The sequence below is a fragment of the Dermochelys coriacea genome, chromosome 9, assembly GCF_009764565.3.
Source record: "Dermochelys coriacea isolate rDerCor1 chromosome 9, rDerCor1.pri.v4, whole genome shotgun sequence".
NCBI lineage: Eukaryota > Metazoa > Chordata > Testudines > Dermochelyidae > Dermochelys > Dermochelys coriacea.
In genome coordinates, this window is record NC_050076.1 from 47,911,723 (window position 1) to 47,932,874 (window position 21,152).

General features: G+C 41.0%; 1 protein-coding gene across 8 annotated transcripts in view; it reads right to left on the bottom strand.

Annotated features, from left to right (window-relative positions):
- The window catches only part of UGGT1 (UDP-glucose glycoprotein glucosyltransferase 1), a 104,592-nt gene that overhangs the window by 16,197 nt on the left and 67,243 nt on the right, over positions 1-21,152 (bottom strand). For 7 of the 8 annotated variants that reach the window (XM_043492587.1, XM_043492585.1, XM_038415831.2 and 4 more), the window contains 8 exons: positions 20,241-20,336; positions 14,658-14,760; positions 12,129-12,208; positions 10,857-11,046; positions 8,030-8,188; positions 3,022-3,107; positions 2,573-2,657; positions 665-753 (listed from right to left, as the gene is read on the bottom strand). In XM_043492587.1, coding sequence (XP_043348522.1) covers positions 665-753; positions 2,573-2,657; positions 3,022-3,107; positions 8,030-8,188; positions 10,857-11,046; positions 12,129-12,208; positions 14,658-14,760; positions 20,241-20,336 — 888 coding nt within the window. Of the gene's footprint in view, positions 1-577; positions 754-2,572; positions 2,658-3,021; positions 3,108-8,029; positions 8,189-10,856; positions 11,047-12,128; positions 12,209-14,657; positions 14,761-20,240; positions 20,337-21,152 lie in introns of all 8 variants that reach the window. The other variant, XR_006274352.1, reaches the window with a different exon arrangement.

Consider the following 21,152-nt stretch of genomic DNA (forward strand, 5'->3'; position numbering starts at 1 on the left):
TCAGGGTTTAGCTGATCGCCATATTTGGGGTCGTGAAGGAATTTTTCCCCAGGGCAGATTGGAGAGGCCCTGGAGGTTTTTTGCCTTCCTCTGTAGCATGGGGCACGGGTCACTTGAGGGAGGATTCTCTGCTCCTTGAAATCTTTAAACCACGATTTGAGGACTTCAATAGCTCAGACATAGGTGAGGTTTTTCGTAGGAGTGGGTGGGTGAGATTCTGTGGCCTGCGTTGTGCAGGAGGTCGAACTAGATGATCAGAATGGACCCTTCTGACCTTAGTATCTATGAATCTATGAAATGGCCCACCTTGATTATCACTACAAAAGGTTCCCCCGCCCCCGTCGTCGTCCCCCCCACTCTCCTGCTGGTAATAGCTCACCTTAAGTGATCACTCTGGTTACAGTGTGTATGGTAACACCCATTGTTTCATGTTATCTATGTATATAAATCTCCCCACTGTATTTTCCACGGAATGCATCCGATGAAGTGAGCTGTAGCTCACGAAAGCTTACGCTCAAATAAATTTGTTTGTCTCTAAGGTGCCACAAGTACTCCTTTTCTTTTTTATAGATGATTGGTTCTTTAGGTCCATCATTAAAATAACAGACAATCTTTCAGTCGCTAAAGACTTGCATGATGTCAGTGAACAGAGAACTATTTTTACCACTTAAGAGACTCCCAAAATCCAGACTCATTCTCACTGGTTCCATCACTTAGTAAATCTTCATTCATCATGTCTAGTTTCTTCTGGACCTGCAAATGTAAACACTGTGTTAGTCAACAAATTTTATTAATAGCTGAGAAAATAGCTACAAAATACTAAGCAGTCATCACCACGCCATGTTTTTATTTGAATAATGTCCATCTGCGTACAGCTTAGGCCACATTAAGATAGCTATCAGAAGGGACAATAACTCACTAGTGCTTTTCACTAGTGAATTTTAAAACAAAATTCAAACTAGTTCCAGAGGCTTTAAGATCTTTGACTTTAGAAGGCAAAAACTTATCAAAATGCATTTTTGTCGTCATCTTCGATGATACAAACTGGAGAAAAATTTAACACTACTCTCTATATTGGCCAAAAAGAGTCCACTAAGACATTAGGAGTGCAGCACCAGAGCTAAGCAATTTAATCACGGTAAATTTAATAGGCGAGAAGGCCACATCCAAAAACCAGAGCCAAATAGAAATACAACACAGAAATTTTGGGAGGAAGAGAGGAGAAGGCCGTGCTGCAATCATCACCACCAATGGATTAATCTGGTTTCATTTTGTAGCTACAGTTCCATCTGCTGTGTGCTGTCTGAGGGAGAGACAGCATCAGATAACCACGGAGCTGATGATAGAAGGTAGATAAGCACTGGTCTTTAATAATGTATATGATAACCAGTTGTTAAAAACGTATCTATAATGGTAGTTACGCTACTGGCTGGCTATTTATTTGTTATATAATCATTACTAGGAGTGGAGGAGGAAGCATTTTAAACATGATTAAGGGATATATTTTTAAGATTTTGCCCTCAGTTGAGCCTGTAAAAAAAGTGAGCACAATTGTGTTGCTAATCTGCATGCAAATTAGAGCAACCATATGTCAAATCCCTCATTCTGCACATACAATCACTAATTATATGCATGACAATAAAAAAGGCCTTAATTGTATTTAGTGTAAGTGCTACTATAATACTGCTAGCACCACACAGATACTCTTCCAAACTTAGCACCTCATTAATAAAATTCTCTTCCAATTTACATTCACACAATTGCTTCCTTTTCAATTTTATAATTCAGCTCACTTTTCTTATATAATCGATATTGTGCTCTTGTATATTAATATTATTCTATTGTGTGCTGGAAGTGAACAGTGTTTTATAAATAATTAAACCATTTATTATTACTATTTATAATCCAGGAGCTAGGATAAATGGACCCCACGAATGAGGTTGCACACCCTCCCCCAACTCTACACTAAATGTACTGTTGGCATAGGACTTGAGAGGGACCTTCATACCAACAATGTAAATATCAAATAGGTAATATGTTCCAAGAGACAGACTATAGACTGGGTGTCTGGAGTCTTGGATTTTAATCTAAACTCTGCCATTGATCTGCCCTTTAATTTACACAATCACTTCACCGCTCTGCGCTTCTGTTTCCCCTCTGTAAAACTGGGATAATGATATTTATACTTCTTTATAAAGTGCTTTAAGGTCTATGGATGAAATGCATAGTTAGGAACCTGATCCACAGCCCATTGAAATCAATGAGAGTCCTCCTATTTACTTCAGTGGTTTTTCCCCACTGATTTCAATAGGCTTTGGATCAGGCCATATAAGACCTAACTGTTGTTATAAACAGCTTAGTAACAGTATAGTGCTATCCTTTTCCCCAAACAGTGCATGCATAATCTAAGTATCTTGAGGCTTCTGCTTTATTTTGCACACACTGCCTCTGGTGTAAGTTTAAAAAAAAAAAAACAAAAAACAAAAAACCTTGTTCCCACTGCCATTGTCCAAGACCTCAAACCAACCATCCTACTTCAAGAGGACTCTTGCAGTACAGTTTTCAAACTCACCTTCACTTTAATAATTTTGCTTTTGAAGTTGTTGAGAACAACAGTAACTTCACTGGCGTCAGGTGGAGAATCTGTACCATCATGGCTAGAAATAAAAAAAAATTTAGCTTTGTAACCATCACCACAGAACTGGGGCCATTTTGTTTCCTATTTCTTCTTCATGAGCACTTGTCAGAAAGATCTTTTTCATAACAGCCTTGTTCCCTCCATGACTAAACCGTAACACTATAAAACATACAAACCTATCCAATAAATACAAAAGATCACAAAGGGAATTTATTTGATTTAATCTCATGGAACAAATAGTGTGTCTGGCAAGGAATGCAATTTTCATTTAACAATTAGTTGCAATTTGTAAAGGAACTGTTAGATCCATAGATACCAATATTATGTGTGTTTAGTTCAAAATGTTCACAAGAACAAAAACAAAAAGCTATATATAGCCTCACCTGTAGATTCTATAGATGTCCTCAGACCTCCCCTTTCTGAGTCTCAAAACCCAAGCCCCAGGATTGGCTTTTAATTGGAAGTAGCCCTGTAAAGGAAAAAAACAACATGCTGTTCTAGCTGAAAATCAAGACTACTTTTGCTATGGTTTCCTAGCAGTATACAGTTTGACCATTTTTCCTTATCAGCCATTTTAGATTTGTATGTATTTGCTCATAAATCAGCTGATTAAAACATCTTTAAACTTCAAAACCTAGATAAGAACAGGAAAGGTTCTACCAGTTCCAATGAAATTTCCCATTTCAAAGTAAGGAATACCCATGGAACAGGTAGAATCTTTCAAACAGATGGGAGTTTTTTCAAGTAGTTACTGTCAGAGCAGAAACCAAACAGACTTTCAGCCTGTTTTTCTCCAAAGATGACCCAGAATGTCTAACTTGTGGGCTTCTCTCAATGGGAGAAAAAAAAAAATATATATTTCAAGCCACCACCAGATAACCACTGAAATGATCCATAAAAGATCCAGCTTCAGTACACAATATTTGGTTCATTTTGATTGGGACTTCAACTTAATTTAACATCCTACACTTACTGCCCCACACCACTCTGGTACAACTATTAAAAAATTACTATGCAGAACACATACACAAAAGTATGTTATTGCAACATCAATTTTTAGATTTTAATTGCAGAAGAATTAGAAAATTCATTTTTAAGGTGACAAAATCTGATGAGGGTCTAAATAGTTGTGCTGATGCATCATATAGGCTCGTGTTCTTTCATTCTGCCGCCAAACGTGTAATTATGATTACACAATCAGAGATGCATGTGCAAATATTTGGAGAAAAAGCACAACAGTTCAAGTTTCTGAACTTCAGGAAAATGATACAGTGTGCATGCTTAGGAGGCTATTTCCAAATCTCTTCAGATTCAGTTGTTCAGAGACCAAACTTATAAGAAGGAAAAGACAGTAAAGTTAGATAGAGAAGTCTATACCTATTAAAAAACAAAGAAATGCAGCATGTAGTTTTCCCCCTAACGTGGCTAATTAAAAACAGTTTTACAAAAATCTGAGCCATTCCCCACCTATGGGTGTGCACAGTCACAATACCCACTGCTCATCTTACAGCAAAATTATGGAAGTTGTCAGCTAACGAGGTGGGAATTGTGCAATATAGAAAAATCAACTGTGAAAATCTGGCTCCTTATTAGTTCTTCCATCAGGCCTATATTCACCTTAGTAGACACTGAGGCTATTTCTACACTACCACATATGTCGATATAATTTATGTTGCTCAGGGGGTATGAATAAGCCACCCCTGTGAACGACAAATTACACCAACCTAAGTGCCGGTGTTGAGCGCTATGTCGGCGGGAGAGCATCTCCTGACAACACAGCAACCACCGCTGGTTGGGGATGGGTTAATTAAGGCAACGGGAGAGCTTTCCCCCGTCCCTTTAGAGTGGCTACACTACAGAGCTTGCAGCTGCACCACTGTAAGCTCTCGAGTGTAGCATAGCCTCAGGTAATTACAGAAAAGACTTACAGTCTGGGAGCATGTGTAATGCCATGGGCAAGTTAATGATGGGAAGCAAAGGGAGCAGGGCCGCCCAGGGGAGTCAGGAGGCCTGAGGTCTTTGGGGCACTTGGCCGAAGGCATGGAGCAGAAGGTCTCCTGCCGCCAAATTGCTAGAGTGGAAGCAGCAGCAGCAGGTCCTTCACTCTGGGTGTGTTCGGTGGCACTGAAGGACCCCCCGCCACCGAAAACTCTCGTGGGGGCCCCTGTGGGGCCTGGGACAAATTGCCCCATTTGCACTGCTCCCCTTCCCCCCCTCCCCCCGGGCTCTGAAAGGGAATGTCAGCTGATTTGTTTAATAAATAAATAAATAAATCCTAATTTCAATGGTGTCACCCTCTGCGGTATGGTAGCGGGGGAAACTCACTGCCCCTCAGTTCCCAGCTCCAGGTCCTCCAGTTGGTGAATATTTTGGTAATACAATGTCATCGAAATGGGTCAAGTTGGGTATCATTTGGGTATCCTATCAAGCTGGGTTTATTTCTCCCACAAACACAGTGGTACCAAACATGACAAATCTAAAACAATTATGTAGATACGTATTTGAGAAATTTTTTTTTAAATCAATTTCTTTAAATTATATTTTAAGACAGCAATGTCAGACATTCAGCTCTCACAAATTGAAATTGTGGCCCTCAACTGACCATACTGTCTTGTCACTTAATGCTCAGAACATGCTATCCAATTAATTGGAAGGAGTGTGGCAAAAAAGCAGTTCAGTGGTATTGAGTATCAGCTTTGTTATGCCAAAAGAATTGTGATGAGACACCGGTTAGGATTTCAGCATCCAGCCAGAAGGTACTAGAATCCATGTCCAGACAGGATGCACATAGCTACGTAACATAATTAAGTACAATCCCGCAGTAATTAATTACAAAATCCTTGTGTTTACTTTTGTCTTGATCATTTTTAGGCATCAGTGGGGAAACTAAGATTAGTGACTAGTAGCTGAATTTTAGGAGAGTGTCACCATGGAAGACCTGGTTAAACACAATGGTGGGTGGCACCTTACATACTATAGGAAGTGCACCCATAAACTGTATTTATCAAGGTTGGAAAGGAAGTACTTCAAGCATCAAGAAAAAGTTGAAGCTGGAACAAGTGACAACTGTGGGCAAGGCTCACCTTACACTAGGTCCCATGGTGTGCGTTTCAAGAATACCACCTGCTCCTTCTGCAGTAAGCCCGAAGGCATCCAGCAAACAGTTTCAACACGTGAGACTTCATAATGAAGCTGCTGCCTTGCACTGTTCAATGGAATTTCTTTGTAGTTCCCAAGAGGAAGCAAACACTAAAATTATCTTGCATACTATCTGTACCCCAGAGACAAGTGCTAGTAAAGTCTGGGTTTTTATACAGCACACTAATGTTCTAGTGCTCCCTCTGAGATGCTATTCCAGACTTTTTTTTTTTTTTTTTTTTGCGCAAGATTCTGTTTTTGTGCCTGCTGCTGGGGAACAGAATTGCTGTATATTCATCAGAGATATGGTCCTACCTCTAGGATCATTAAAAGCCACCATACTTCCAGGTTTCCATGCCCTTTCAGGGTCTGACACTACTGGAAAATTGGCTGGAAAGACCAAATTGTCTTTCTGGAAGGCATTGGATTTAGTCTCTGAAGACGATTCTCCTTGCTCTAAAGGTGCTTGGAACATGTGAGATAATCACTGGTGAGGTCATAAATGCACTGGAAGCATTCATATGTTGAGTTTACCATTTGAAGACCAACATTATGACATTTACAAAGATATGTTCATGGATGTTTTACAAGAAGCAGACAAATGGAGAAAAACTGCCACTGACAAGGGGTACATTTATATGTGCTATCAAGAGAGGAAATCATCAAGCAATGGAATGGCTCTGGGATGATCAAGCACATCCAAAACTACTCTCCCCTACTGGGTATGGACGGGTCTTAGAAGATGGACTTATCACACCAGTGATATGTGAAATACCACATACTCCCAAATCAATCCTTCAGTTAATCAAATGCTTGTGTGCAAAGATCAGATGCTCACCAGCCTGCAAACGTTTGGCCAGCAGCCTGCCTTGTATGGAGAAGCACAAGTGCAGCACCGATGAGAATCAGTGTGATAACATGTCTAGCAGTGTTGCTCTAGATAGAGATGACACTGATGATGACTTTGATGAATAAGTTTTCAGTCCTACATGTCAAGTGTAACATCCATAGAATGTCTATTTTAATGTAAGCAATGCATCCCTGTGTTAAAGTATAATTTTTAACATTTTCTTGCATATATAGCTACATAATTGTTCTAGGTTTGTCCTCTGATATATTGTGTTCATGGGTATCAGGCAAGAGTTCTTTCTCCCAACTTGACCCATTTCCAGTGATATTGTATTACCAAAATTTCCACCAGCCAGAGGACCTCGAAGTGGGGTGGCAGAGAGAGAGAGAGAGAGAGAGAGACAGAGACAGAGACATACACACACACTCTGCAGAGGGCGATACCATTGAAATTATGATTCTATAGATTTTTACAGAACAAATGACATCTATTCCCTTTCCATCACTCACTTGCCTGCAGAATAAGATTTTACTACCTTGAACTCCCAGACTATAAAGGAGTGTATTATATTTCTTGTTTTTAAAATGGGAGAATAAACTGAGACAAGTGTCAAGAAGGAACGACTTCCACTCCTACGACCCACTTTAGCAAAGCTATGGAGGTCTGCTGACCTAAGACATTATGAGGGAATCCTGAAAAATGGGTGGCTTCAAAGACCTCTTTGGACAAGGCTCAAGCTGGTGTTGAACATGGCCAGGGCAGCATGATTAACTATCAACAAGGTCAATTTCAGATCAGCTCACACTCCCCAGGTAGCCAATGGAAATAATAAAACCAGTGAGCAATCATGCTACTGTACTCTGAACAAGATGTGATGAAGAAGCCATGCTAGGAAGGAATTAAAATGACAGCCTCGTGGGTGTGAGGACACGAGTTGCTATTACAAGGTTATTTTGGAGACAAGGGCCAGCCTACACAAATTACACAACTGATTGGTTTTCCATGGGAAGAGTTTGTTCAATGTGATGCCAATATTCTTAAGAGGGCACACTACTACCTGCAAGAGTCCTCTCAGTAAGCTGGGATATGGAGGGTCCAAGAGTATCTTGGTAACGACAACTGACAGCCCGCTCCAAAAGTGAGACTTCTGCCTTGACGGTGTTTGGAATAAAGTGCTCTGACATATCTCACCAGCAACCTAATTGAACCATTCTTCCACAACTGAAACCAAATTTGCAAGATCCATTGGGGTGCAAGCAATATTCTCATGTGTATTTTCAACACATTAAAAGCTACCTGTACTTATTAATATTCTTGCCAATAGACTTTGCATATATCATGAACAACAGAGGATAGAACCTTGAGGAATGTAGTTTGTTGCCTGTATAAAACCAGTCACTTACTAAGTTGGCCATCACAATGGTATCAACAATGACAGGATTGGCTGAAGTTCCCAGTGTGAACTGGAGTCCTCGAGGTGGCTGTCCTGTAGCGATGTCATAGCAGTGTCCTTCTAGAAGCAGATACTCCAATTCATATTCTGCAGCTACTCTATTATCCACCTGCCACCAAAAAAAAAAAGCCATTGCCGCATTTAGAAATAACTCAAACCAATTATTCTGACTATATTTCCTAGTGGCTGGATTATGCTCTAAAATTCAATTTTAGTTTTTAAATAAAAGCACTTGTGTATTTTGGTTCAGGTGGATTATTATTCATTGGTATTAAAGTAGTCCCTACAGGCCCCAAAGGAGATCAGGACCCCACTGAGCTGGGCATTGTATTTATACGTAGTATGAGACTGTCCCTGCCCTGAAGAGTTTACAGACAAGAGAAAGGGTGGAAGAAAAGCGTATAGAAATGGAGAATTTAGGCAGAGTTCAAGTGACTTGTCTGATGTCACACACAGAGTCTGTGACAGAGCTGGAAACTGAACCCAGATTTGTTAAATTCTGTCCAGTCCAAGACCATCCTTCATTCCCAATTAATTTAAAACAAACATTAATAATTTAATCTTTATATACGTAGACATTTTCACAATGCCCACAGCATGCTAAATGCTGTCTGAAAGAGACTAATGCAATTGTCTGCAAATAATTCAGGACAAATCTGCAGAGCAAAATTACCCACCCAGAGTTCTCAATACACCTCAATTCTAATCCTCTGCTATTTTGGGCTTGGACCTTCTCCTGAGGAAACTATCAATTGTGAAGAATGTTATGATATTTTGTGAGATGGTCCAACCTCCCTGCTGCTCCAGAATGCTCAGTTTAATTGTTAGCTTCAATGATCTGCATCTCGGAGATCTTGCATACAAAAACACTGCCAGTATTGTTTAGTGATTTGGGATGGTGATTAGATTAGAAAAGTCTCAGATACATTCAGAATCTTTCCATGTGTTCAGGCACAGAAAAGGAAAATACAATTGGTAAAATAAGTTTAGAGGTCTAAAATTATTAGTATTGTCCCTTTAGTTGCCCATTTATAATTTAATTGTTTAAAACAATAAATTAACAGTAATACAAATACAATTTGCTTTACAATTAGTACAGGATCATTGATGACAGAGCCAACCATTGGTCTATCTAATGCATTGTACTGCATCTGGCACTGGACTTTACCAGATACATTAGAGGGAGGCAAAAATAAAGGTGAATTGGTAATAGGTTATAAAGATTTTCAGTCTAAATGTAATCCAGGTTGGCAGTGGCCAAAAGTTATTACCAACTGTTGGCTTTTGATGTCTCTATCTGAAGTGATTTTGGCAGTCTTGCTCCACTTTGCCGTGGACAGAAATACATATCACAAGAGCCACCCTCTAAGTTGGCACTACTGTTGACAACCTCAGCAGACAAAGCCAAGGACTGAACGGTTCTGGAGACTGAACTACCCTCTCACCTCTAGAGGTGGCTCCTCCAGGTCAGGGTTGAGGCACATTGGTGGGGAAGCTTGCACTGCCACTGCCCATGCCAAACCTGTTCTGTGGATAAATAGAGGACTTCAGCCTCCAGGGCACTCAATCTGGCATCTTGCACATACACTAGATACACACAATTTTTTAAAAAAAATAAAATCTAATTGTTTCTAGTCAACAGTGGCTTAATCCAAGGGGGGAAAAATGATACTTTCAGACCTACTTAGGGTTATCAGCTTGCACTCTGAAGCAAGAAAGAGTTGTTCACTTTACATCACTTAGCAATTTCCTAAGCTTAGTGTAGGTGAATGTGGTATACCTTATAATGCAGGTAATGAGACCCCAGCATTAGTATCTAGGACCTAATTAGCTAATGTCAGTTATTAGACTAGCAAGCCGGAAAGTCGTGTCTGCCAACAGTAATTCGTTTATTCACTCCATGCCATAAAGCTTTTCTAAATGCCAACCAGTGACCGTGCAGACAGATATACTTCCTTTATTTTACCAGTGTTCTGGGATTAAATGTGGAGTCCTCTTTTGATTTCACTTCTTTCCTTGTTTCTTTTTATAACGCCCCCCCCCTTTCCAGATTTCTCGGATAGCATATAAAGTTTTGAAGGATCACCATCAAATTGAAAAATCTCATTTCCATCTGAAAATAGTGGACTTATTATTATGACAACTCACTCCTACGGTTACTATAAAGGAAAGATAAGAGAACATTTATTTTCTAGTTTCTTTTGTATGTTGTCTGTTTATCTATTTGGTGGTGGTGCATGCTCTACCCCAGCCCCTGAAAGTGGGTATCTACCAGTAACAGCAGCAGCAGAACTGAAAATGAACAGAGAGCAAACAGCAGACAAGTGTGTGTGTTCAGAGAGAAAGGGGAGGGAGGAGATGGGTGGGCCTGAACATTTGAGGTGATATTCTCTGGCCTACCCAAAAAATCCCTCGAACAAACCGGAGTTGAAAAACCCTTATATTTTGAACAAATGATTTTTTAAAAAATTCAAGACACTATATAGAGCATCATCAGAAAAAACTCATTTATTTAAAAATAATTAAAAAATAAAAAGTTTGGAGCCCCATAATAAGATTTCTTCTTTTCTAGATCAGGACCATTTCTATGAAATGCTGTATAAATGTGATGCAGTTTTTTCTGTGGAACCTGCAGTAAGCCTGGAATGGGTAAATGTGGCATTCCCCTCATCTGTCTAGAGCACTGCATTTTTTTGAGCTTCCAAATTCCAAAGATGAGCCCCAGAAAAATCATATACAAGCACACTAAACAAATAAGAAATGCTGAAGTCTCTTACCTCCTCTAAATAAATGTTATCAAGGTCATATGGAGTTCTGACAGACTCCACCATCCAGCTCTCAGGGGTGTTTAAGTTCAGAGTGAACAGTGGAGTCTGAGGCATATCCAAGAATTTGGCAATTGGACCAGGAGCAAAGTTGTCGTCTGCTGTGAAAGAAATCTCAGGCTCCAAAACGTAGCGATAAAAGCTGAAATTTCAAAAGGAAAATCCTAGAATATCTGGCTGCTATGTTTCATGCCTTTTAACTCTCACTGACAGTCATCTTTCCAAAGGGAAGTCTCAGAGCCTCTGAAAGCCCATTACTGTACTTTTATTCCCTTCTATGTATAGGCTCTTTGCTTAAGAAATCACACTTAACATAGGTCAAATTTCATCTTGACTAATTAAATATTTTACTTTACCAGAAGGATCTAGACTCAAATTAAATTCTGAATATCTTAATATTGCATTTGAATCGCTGTAGTTAAAGTCATAACAGAGATGCCAGAGACTGAAGCGAGCAAATATGCCGAGACATACTGATTTTGATAAAGTTTTCATGAGGGGAGGGGAGGGGAGGGGATGGGATGAGACAGGAGAGATACTCTGATTCTACAGGCTAGTGGTTAGGACAGTGGGATGCGAGAAATCCATGTTCAGGTCCCTGCTCTGCCCTGTTCAGAATGGTCAAAACTCTGAATCAGGCAGAGCAGGGAACTGAAGCTGGATCTCCCAAATCCCATGCCAGTGCTGTACCCACCAGTTTCTAGACACAGACAGACAGACAGACAGACATCCTTCCTGAACTGAAAAGCTCATGTTTCGATCCCAAAGAGGACATTTCAGCACAACTCTGGTTTTGCGAAAACATTCAAAAGAGTTAGTTTTTATTCCATTGTGGAACGAAAATGAATTTTGAAACCTCCAAAATTAACATGAACAGAACTCAGAGTAGCAGCCGTGTTAGTCTGTATTCGCAAATAGAAAAGGAGTACTTGTGGCACCTTAGAGACTAAAATTTATTAGAGCATAAGCTTTCGTGAGCTACAGCTCACTTCATCGGATGCATCCGATGAAGTGAGCTGTAGCTCACGAAAGCTTATGCTCTAATAAATTTGTTAGTCTCTAAGGTGCCACAAGTACTCCTTTTCTGTTTATGAACAGAACTGTTGCCCTCAGGAGCCTTTTCTTACTTCAGAATTGCATGTTTATCTCCTGTAAATGATCCTCAAATGTTTTTAACACTGTTGTTTACACTAAGGTGTTTTCCCCCAACATGGTATTCCTTACCTTTTGAGAGGCATGTCAGAAAGTTTGGACTGGCAGTTCATAAAAATTCTTAGATTCATGTTTATCAGTTGGTTCAAAACCTAAAAATATGAGAGAGACATATACCCTAAAATTCCTACTAGAGAGATGAGTACTGTTTTTGCAGATTAGGCCTTAATGAGCATTAACAATCTGCCTACCACACATTTTATTTGATTGAATTGGTGAAGTGAATTAGTTTACTTGCTGTACCGTGATTTTAAATAGGACTTTGGGGATATTCTAAGTAAAAGACAAGATGCGGACAGATTCTCCCTCAAAACTATTGTCTGTGGAACTGAACTTGTATAAAATGATCCAATGAAAAATCATTTGAAAGTGGCCTTACCCAGGGCCGAATTAACTCTCCTGTGGGCCCGGGGCTATTAGATTTTATGTGGCTCCTGTATACAAGTTTTTTCCTAATTTAAAACAAAATGATCACAATTATGGCATTGAAGCTATTAACGCTATATTAAACTTGCCTTTTAATTAACAAAGTCATTCTTTGTTACATTTCAGTCTTAAAACATGTAGAATATAGTTAATTCAAAATAGCCTACTTCTTACCTTAGAACAGCTGTTATATTAGTTTCTTTCTGGGAGGGAGTTTGGTGCAGGAGGGGATTCTGACCTTGGGGAGGGGGTTGGGGCTGCAGGAGAGGGTGTGAGGTGTAGGCTCCGGCTGGGAGGTGCTTATCACAGGCAGCTCCTAGCCGGCGGTGCAGCAGGGCTCAGGCAGGCTGCCTGCCTGCATGCTGTGGCCCCACACTGCTCCCGGAAGTGGCCGGCTTCTGGCATGTCTCTGCATGCCCCTGTGGGGAGGGCAACAGTGTGTCTCCATGCACTACCCATGTCCGCAAGCATCACCCCCGCAACTCACATTGGCCAGCTGCAGGGACAGTGCTGGGAGTGGAAGCAGCGTGCGGAGCTGCCTCCTGCCCCACCAGGTGCCGCAGAGATGTGCCAGCAGCTGGCGGCTTCCAGGAGTGGTGTGGGGCCATTGCATGCAGGCAGCCTGCCTGAGCCATGCTGCGCCACTGGACTTTTAGCAGCCCGGAGATCGCAATCGACAGAGGATCGACCAGTCAATCGCAATCAACGGGTTGGTGAATTCTATATAATTATGGATTTATTTTTGCAGGGCCCCCCTTAGTCCCAGACCCTGGGCTGCAGCTCCTAAAGCCCCTGCGTTAATCTGGCTGTGGTCTTACCATGCCTTTTTAATAATTTATTACATAGTTACTATAATTAGCATTTCACTGACATGCTGAAGTTAGTTATCTAATATATTCTATCCAAATGAATCTCTCACAAATGTGAGATGCGATTCTAATTTTATCCATGTCAATACAGTAAAACACTGTAAAATATGGAGTCACCGAGGACTATGTCTACACTAGTCTTCTGCTGGCATAGCTATGTCAGTCAGGGGCGTAAAGAGGGGTAATCCCTGAGTGACATAGCTGTGCCAGCAGAAGACTGTAGTGTAGACACAGCTATTCAGGCAAAGCTGCACTTTTACCAGTATGGTTTGTTTTGCTCATCGGGGATGGTTTTACTGTACCAATACAAAGCTCAGCTTTGCCAGTCCACACTATGAGCGCTTTGTATACCAGTATTGCTATATTAGTAGGGTAGACATAGCCTAAGGCCTGGTCTACACTACAAGTTTTGCCAGCATTGCTGAGTTGGCTAGGTGTGTGAGTCACAGCCTCTAGCTGGCACAGCTATACTGACAAAAACCTCAGTGTAGACAACACTATGACGATAAAAAAGAGTGCCTCTATCAGCTTAGCTGATGTTGTTTGGGCAAGTGGTTTATTCTGCTAGAAGAACTCCTATGCTACATGGCCACTAGGGGGCTATGCCAGCATAGGCTCTGTAATATGGACATGCTCTAAATTTTTGATATTAGGCTTTCATGTGAAGACTGGTTTTAAAACATTAAAGAAATTGCCTTGAGATCTAATTATTAGAGATGAAGTATTTTATTTTAACAATTCAATGCTTTGTATTTCTAGAGAGCCTTCCAATCCATGAATTCAAAGCACTTTAATTTTGTAAAGCCCAGAGCCCTTCTGAGAAATTGATCATTACTTTATCTCCAGTTTAATTAATAATCCCACTACCATGATTTTCAACTGTTTATTCTATTTTTTCAAATGCAAGATGAGATTTCAAATAAGTAATAATTTTACTAACAAGAGATTCAAGGAGCATCAAATGTTACATGTCAACAGGACTAACAAATGCTCTGCACTTCACATAATTGAAGCTTTTCTCATACCAACAACCTAATCTTGTCTCTCTTTCATGATACCCGTAAATTTCTCAAATGCTTTTTTACTGTATGTAGGCTTCAACAGACCATTACACGATTCCTATCCACAATCCATTTAAGGGGAAAGAGAAGCAATCCATAACTACACAACAAACTATATTATAAAAGTTTTAAACTATTTTACTGTCTTAACTGCTGATTAATGCATTACAATGCTTTATATATACCATAAGTAATGGAGCAAGTCTTTGAGCATCTCTGGTAGCTGGATCAACAATAGCCACCACATCAAAGTAGGTCTCTCCCTCCTTTGGTCTCAGTTTAACTGCACTAAACAAAAAGAAAAGAGAAGAGGACAAAAATCAAGAATTAAAAAAGCCATTTTAAACAAACAGATTTATGGATAAACAACAATCCCCTCTGCTCTTGGAATCCCAAATAATGTGGGTGAAAACCCAAGCAAATTCCTAACTCAGGAAGGTGCTTAATGGGACTACTCACACATACTTAAGTATAGTTATGCATGTACTTAAGTACATTACTGAACTGGGGCCAAAGAGCCTAAGGATCTGTAGGTTGGGTGCTGATGTATTAATTTTGATGGAATAAATTGGCCCAAAGAATCAAAGGTGTTAACATGACTGTCATGGTCCAACACTAAACAATTTTAAATAAGGTTTGGTATACAGAGACCTGACCCTGCTTAGTCCCATGGCAAATACACCATTAAAAGTTTTTTAACCTTTTAAAGATACAGAAGAAGGAAAAAACAGTTAATAGTCTACATTTCAAATGCTTTTAAGTGAGCCTTTTGTCTTAACAATATCCCTTCTTCCCTTTCCCTCTAGTTGTAGAGAGTCTTCAGAAGGAAAAGCCTTTGTTTGACCATTTCTTAGATCAGTGGTCTCCAAACTACGGCCGGGCCGAACCTGGCCCGGGGCTTCCATTTGTCCGGCCCTCCAACCAACAGGGGAGAAGCGAACAGCTGAGGAGGCAAGCGAGCAGGCAGGGGGAAGGGCCGTCGGCAGCAGCTCACATGGGGTGGCAGCACAGCTGAGCTGTGCAGAGGGGTGAGTGCCTCTGGGAGCCAGTGTCCCCCCAAAAGGGGAGCCAACTTAGGGGAGAGTCGTTGCTTCAGACGAGCAGATCCCTGGAGAAGCAAACAGGCAGGCTGCAGCTGAGTAGACACGCAGAGTAGGCAGGGGGAGGGACTGCTGTAGCAGCTCGCATGGGTTGTGGGGGGGGGGGGGGCGGGGGGGAAGGGAATAGCTCAGCTGAGCAGTGTGGAGGGGTGAGTGCCCCCAGGAGCCAGTGTCCCTCCCAAAAGGGGAGCCAACTTAGGGGAGAGTTGCTGCTGCAGCCGAGCAGGCACGGACCCCTGCCTTAGAGTAAAAATATAAGCCAGATGCTTAATTACATCGCCAATAAACGAAGTAAAGAAGATGGAAATTAACAATTTCATAATGGTTAAATTTTAACTCCAGCACTAATAGAACCAAACAGTTCCAACCAACAATGGGAACCTGGAGCTTCTCTTACCAAAGTACAGCCAAACTTTCAATCCTTTGTCATTTTCTGCAGCAGAGCAGGCTTGCCTAGCAGGCACAAGGAGAAGGGAGCAGGCACAGGGCAGAGCAGACCCAAAAAGGGGAGCCTGATTTAGAATGTAATGCAATACTGACACAGTAGTGTTGTTTTTTTTAAACAATTTTGCATATATAATTTTTCACAGTCGCTTTGGCCCGCAAAGCCCCTTCAAAAATCTAATATGGCCCTTGTCTCAAAGTTTGGAGACCCTTGTCTTAGATGGTAGTAAGTGTCCCTTTTGGGGGAAAAGAGAAAAAGTTAACTAAAATATGGTGGAGCTGTTTTTGCTATTGCAGTCCTGGAACAATCTACCAAGGATTGTGGTGGATTCTCCATCACTGACAATTTTCAAATTTCAATAATAAAAATTTTCAAATAGACTGAATGTTTTTCTAAAAAGATCTGCTCTAAGAATCATTTTGGGGATGCTCTCTGGCCTGTGTTATACAGAAGGTCAGATTAGGTTATCACAATGCTCCTTTCTGGCCTTCGAATCTATGAAGAAGTCTGATCCCTTTTCCTAGATGAACATACATAACAAAACAAACATACATAAGAGGGAACGACAGAAAATGCAGACTATTGCTGATGTTGACTTTCACTTGCAACTGCACTGCTGGAAAAGCATATGGTCTTATTAGCCACTCTGAGACTGGGCAAACTTGTACCTGCATTGGGCTGTTCAGGGCATTGCTTTAAAACTGCCTTTTTGGCCACACAGATTTACGACAGTGTTATCAAATATATGGTCTTGTGAGGAAGAAAAGGACACCAGGATGGGTTTGTGGTTTTTTTGGAGGGGTGGGGGGGTGAAGGGGAGAAAGCAGGAACCAACGTCTCAGAGTTGGTGGAGGTGACAATGTCATCTGGTTTCAGAGTAGCAGCCATGTTAGTCTGTGTTTGCAAAAAGAAAAGGAGTACTTGTGGCACCTTAGAGACTAACAAATTTATTAGAGCATAAGCTTTCGTGAGGTACAGCTCACTTCATCGGATGCATTTGGTAGAAAATACAGAGGGGAGATTTATATACACACACAGAGAACATGAAACAATGGGTTTATCGTACACACTGTAAGGAGAGTGATCACTTAAGATGAGCCATCACCAGCAGCAGGGGGGGAGGGATGAAAACCTTTCATGGTGACAAGCAAGGTAGGCTATTTCCAGCAGTTAACAATAACATCTGAGGAACAGTGGGGGGTGGGGTGGGGGGGAGAAATAACATGGGGAAATAGTTTTACTTTGTGTAATGACTCATCCATTCCCAGTCTCTATTCAAGCCTAAGTTAATTGTATCCAGTTTGCAAATTAATTCCAATTCCGCAGTCTCTCGTTGGAGTCTGTTTTTGAAGCTTTTTTGTTGAAGGATAGCCACCCTCAGGTCTGTAATCGAGTGACCAGAAAGATTGAAGTGTTCTCCAAGTGGTTTTTGAATGTTATAATTCTTGACGTCTGATTTGTGAACCTAGAACCCCGACCTGGGGTATTCTATCTGCTACCCGAGATCCATAAACCTGGAAATCCTGGACGCCCCATCATCTCAGGCATTGGCACCCTGACAGCAGGATTGTCTGGCTAGGTAGACTCCCTCCTCAGGCCCTATGTTACCAGCACTCCCAGCTATCTTCGAGACACCACTGACTTCCTGAGAAAACTACAATCCATTGGTGATCTTCCTAAAAACACCATCCTAGCCACTATGGATGTAGAAGCCCTCTACACCAACATTCCACACAAAGATGGACTACAAGCCGTCAGGAACACTATCCCCGATAATGTCACGGCTAACCTGGTGGCTAAACTTTGTGACTTTGTCCTCACCCATAACTATTTCACATTTGGGGACAATGTATACCTTCAAATAAGCGGCATTGCGATGGGTGCCCGCATGGCCCCACAGCATGCCAACATTTTTATGGCTGACTTAGAACAACGCTTCCTCAGCTCTCGTCCCCTAATGCCCCTACTCTATTTGCGCTACATTGATGACATCTTCATCATCTGGACCCATGGAAAAGAAGCCCTTGAGGAATTCCACCATGATTTCAACAATTTCCATCCCACCATCAACCTCAGCCTGGACCAGTCCACACAAGAGATCCACTTCCTGGACACTACGGTGCTAATAAGCGATGGTCACATAAACACCACCCTATATCAGAAACCTACTGACCGCTATTCCTACCTACATGCCTCTAGCTTTCATCCAGATCATACCACACGATCCATTGTCTACACCCAAGCTCTACGATATAACCGCATTTGCTCCAACCCCTCAGACAGAGACAAACACCTACAAGATCTCTATCATGCATTCCTACAACTACAATACCCACCTGCTAAAGTGAAGAAACAGACTGACAGAGCCAGAAGAGTACCCAGAAATCACTTACTAAAGGACAGGCCCAACAAAGAAAATAACAGAACGCCACTAGCCATCACCTTCAGCCCCCAACTAAAAGCTCTCCAACGCATCATCAAGGATCTACAACCCATCCTGAAGGACGACCCATCACTCTCACAGATCTTGGGAGACAGGCCAGTCCTTGCTTACAGACAGCCCCCAATCTGAAGCAAATACAACCACTCACCACACAACAGAACCACTAACCCAGGAACCTATCCTTGCCACAAAGCCCGTTGCCAACTCTGCCCACATATCTATTCAAGGGACACCATCATAGGGCCCAATCACATCAGCCATACTATCAGAGGCTCGTTCACCTGCGCATCTACCAATGTGATATATGCCATCATGTGCCAGCAATGCCCCTCTGCCATGTACATTGGTCAAACTGGACAGTCTCTACGTAAAAGAATAAATGGACACAAATCAGACGTCAAGAATTATAACATTCAAAAACCAGTCGGAGAACACTTCAATCTCTCTGGTCACTCGATTACAGACCTGAGGGTGGCTATTCTTCAACAAAAAAATTTCAAAAACAGACTCCAACGAGAGACTGCGGAATTGGAATTAATTTGCAAACTGGGTACAATTAACTTAGACTTGAATAGAGACTGGGAGTGGATGAGTCATTACACAAAGTAAAACTATTTCCCCATGTTATTTCTCCCCCCCACCCCACCCCCCACTGTTCCTCAGATGTTCTTGTTAACTGCTGGAAATAGCCTACCTTGCTTGTCACCATGAAAGGTTTTCCTCCCTCCCTCGCTGCTGCTGGCTCATCTTAAGTGATCACTCTCCTTACAGTGTGTATGATGAAACCCATTGTTTCATGTTCTCTGTGTGTGTATATAAATCTCCCCTCTGTATTTTCTACCAAATGCATCCGATGAAGTGAGCTGTAGCTCACGAAAGCTTATGCTCAAATAAATGTGTTAGTCTCTAAGGTGCCACAAGTACTCCTTTTCTTTTTGCGAATGTCATCTGGGTACCTTTCTTTGGCCTGGTCTGGTCTGGTCAGGACATCTCTCAGGTTCAGGGTGACAAAGGCCCAATGGTGTTATGGTAGATCCCAAGTCCAATGACACAATAGGGGAGACAGCCATGTTGGTAATGCTTGCTCCTCCCAGTCCACCCATCTCCCAGCCAGCAGTTGTCAAAGAAACTTCTCTTTTTTTTAAAAATCTTCTCTTTTAAGAGTCCCAAAAGGGAGTGATGAGCAGAATGGCCCACACACTCATTTTCCCACCAATTAGGCCTAATTTCCGACACAACAATTTAGGTCCATTGATCTCTGGTTCCACTCTTTTCTTGTTTACGAAGCATGATCTTAATACAGTCCTTAAGTTACATCCACAAGTCCTTTTGTTTGTACTAATTCAGTGTGTCACCCACATGCACCTTTTCTCTTCAACATTTATTGTTACAGATTGTGACGTTTTATAAACTTCTATTCACTTTGTATAACTGAGCTTATAATTAGGGCAAATTTGTAAGACCAATTATTACAATAGTGACAAAGTAGATAAGCGCACTAGCCATTTGCTCTTGCACTCACACAATTTCTCATTAAATGTTTTATTTTATTAAGTTTTGTGAAACATAAAACTTCTCTGAAACATTACTGTGTCCTGAGACTATTCTATTGCTACATCTGTATAGCAACAGAAAAATAAACTTGCAAGTGGGATTTGCCATGATGTTGATAATGACGATTCAAAGTTTAACAAGATATAGAGCTAATATACATCAACGACAAGGAAGAAGAAATACATAGGTCAACAAATGTACTCTGAATTTAACATTTGCCAGATACCTGTATCGGTCTTCAAAAAACTGATATTCAATCCTTGCCTCTCCTTTTGGCTGAGCAGACAGAAGAGCATCCACCTTCATTACCAAGTCACTTGCACTGAAAGAGAGAAGGGGTTCAAGCACTCAAATATTTATGTGTTTTCCCCAGTATTACTGAAGATTATATACAAAATAAGAGGCCCAGATTCTAATCTCAGATGCATGGACTACGTTTTACTCCTCTCCAGAACAGCCCCTTTATTGTTAATGTATATGTGCAGTAGTGCAATTTTTGAGACAACAGCGTGAAAATAGATGGTGCAAACTTCTGAAATTAAAATCTAACCCAGATTATAGGAGCTATTATTCTCCTTTTTCCTGTCACCCTAAGGTCCCACAATTTCTCTGAGGTAACTCTGAAGATTTTTCTGAAGATCTAAGGCATGATCACCAGTGGACTCTCTGGAAAAAAAAAAAAAATCACTCCATTATGTACGAGACGGGTTAATTGCTGAGCAATGCAAATCAGATTGCATTTGTAGTGACTGAACTGCTGCCTCCAGAGCTCTTCCTGCCTCTGTCAGACCAGTAAGAGATTAATTGAACCCAGCTCTCATAACTTTGCAGAGCACTCTTCTGGGCAGTTCCAGAAGTTGTTTGTTTTTTTGTTTGTTTTTTTAAAAAACTACAATTCTCTTTATAGAACTGGAAAGCAATCCCATGCATCGAGCAAATTTGAATGCAACATGGTGCCATAATTAACAAATAAATTTACTGTTGACAATTACTTCCCTTTTATTATTCCCTGAATATTTAATCTAGTATTTTAAGTATCATTTACATTTTCCAGATTAAAGAAAAACACCTTTTATAAGATTCAATTCTCTGACAACATAATAAATCTCAAGAATGAAACACTAAAACAACAACATTG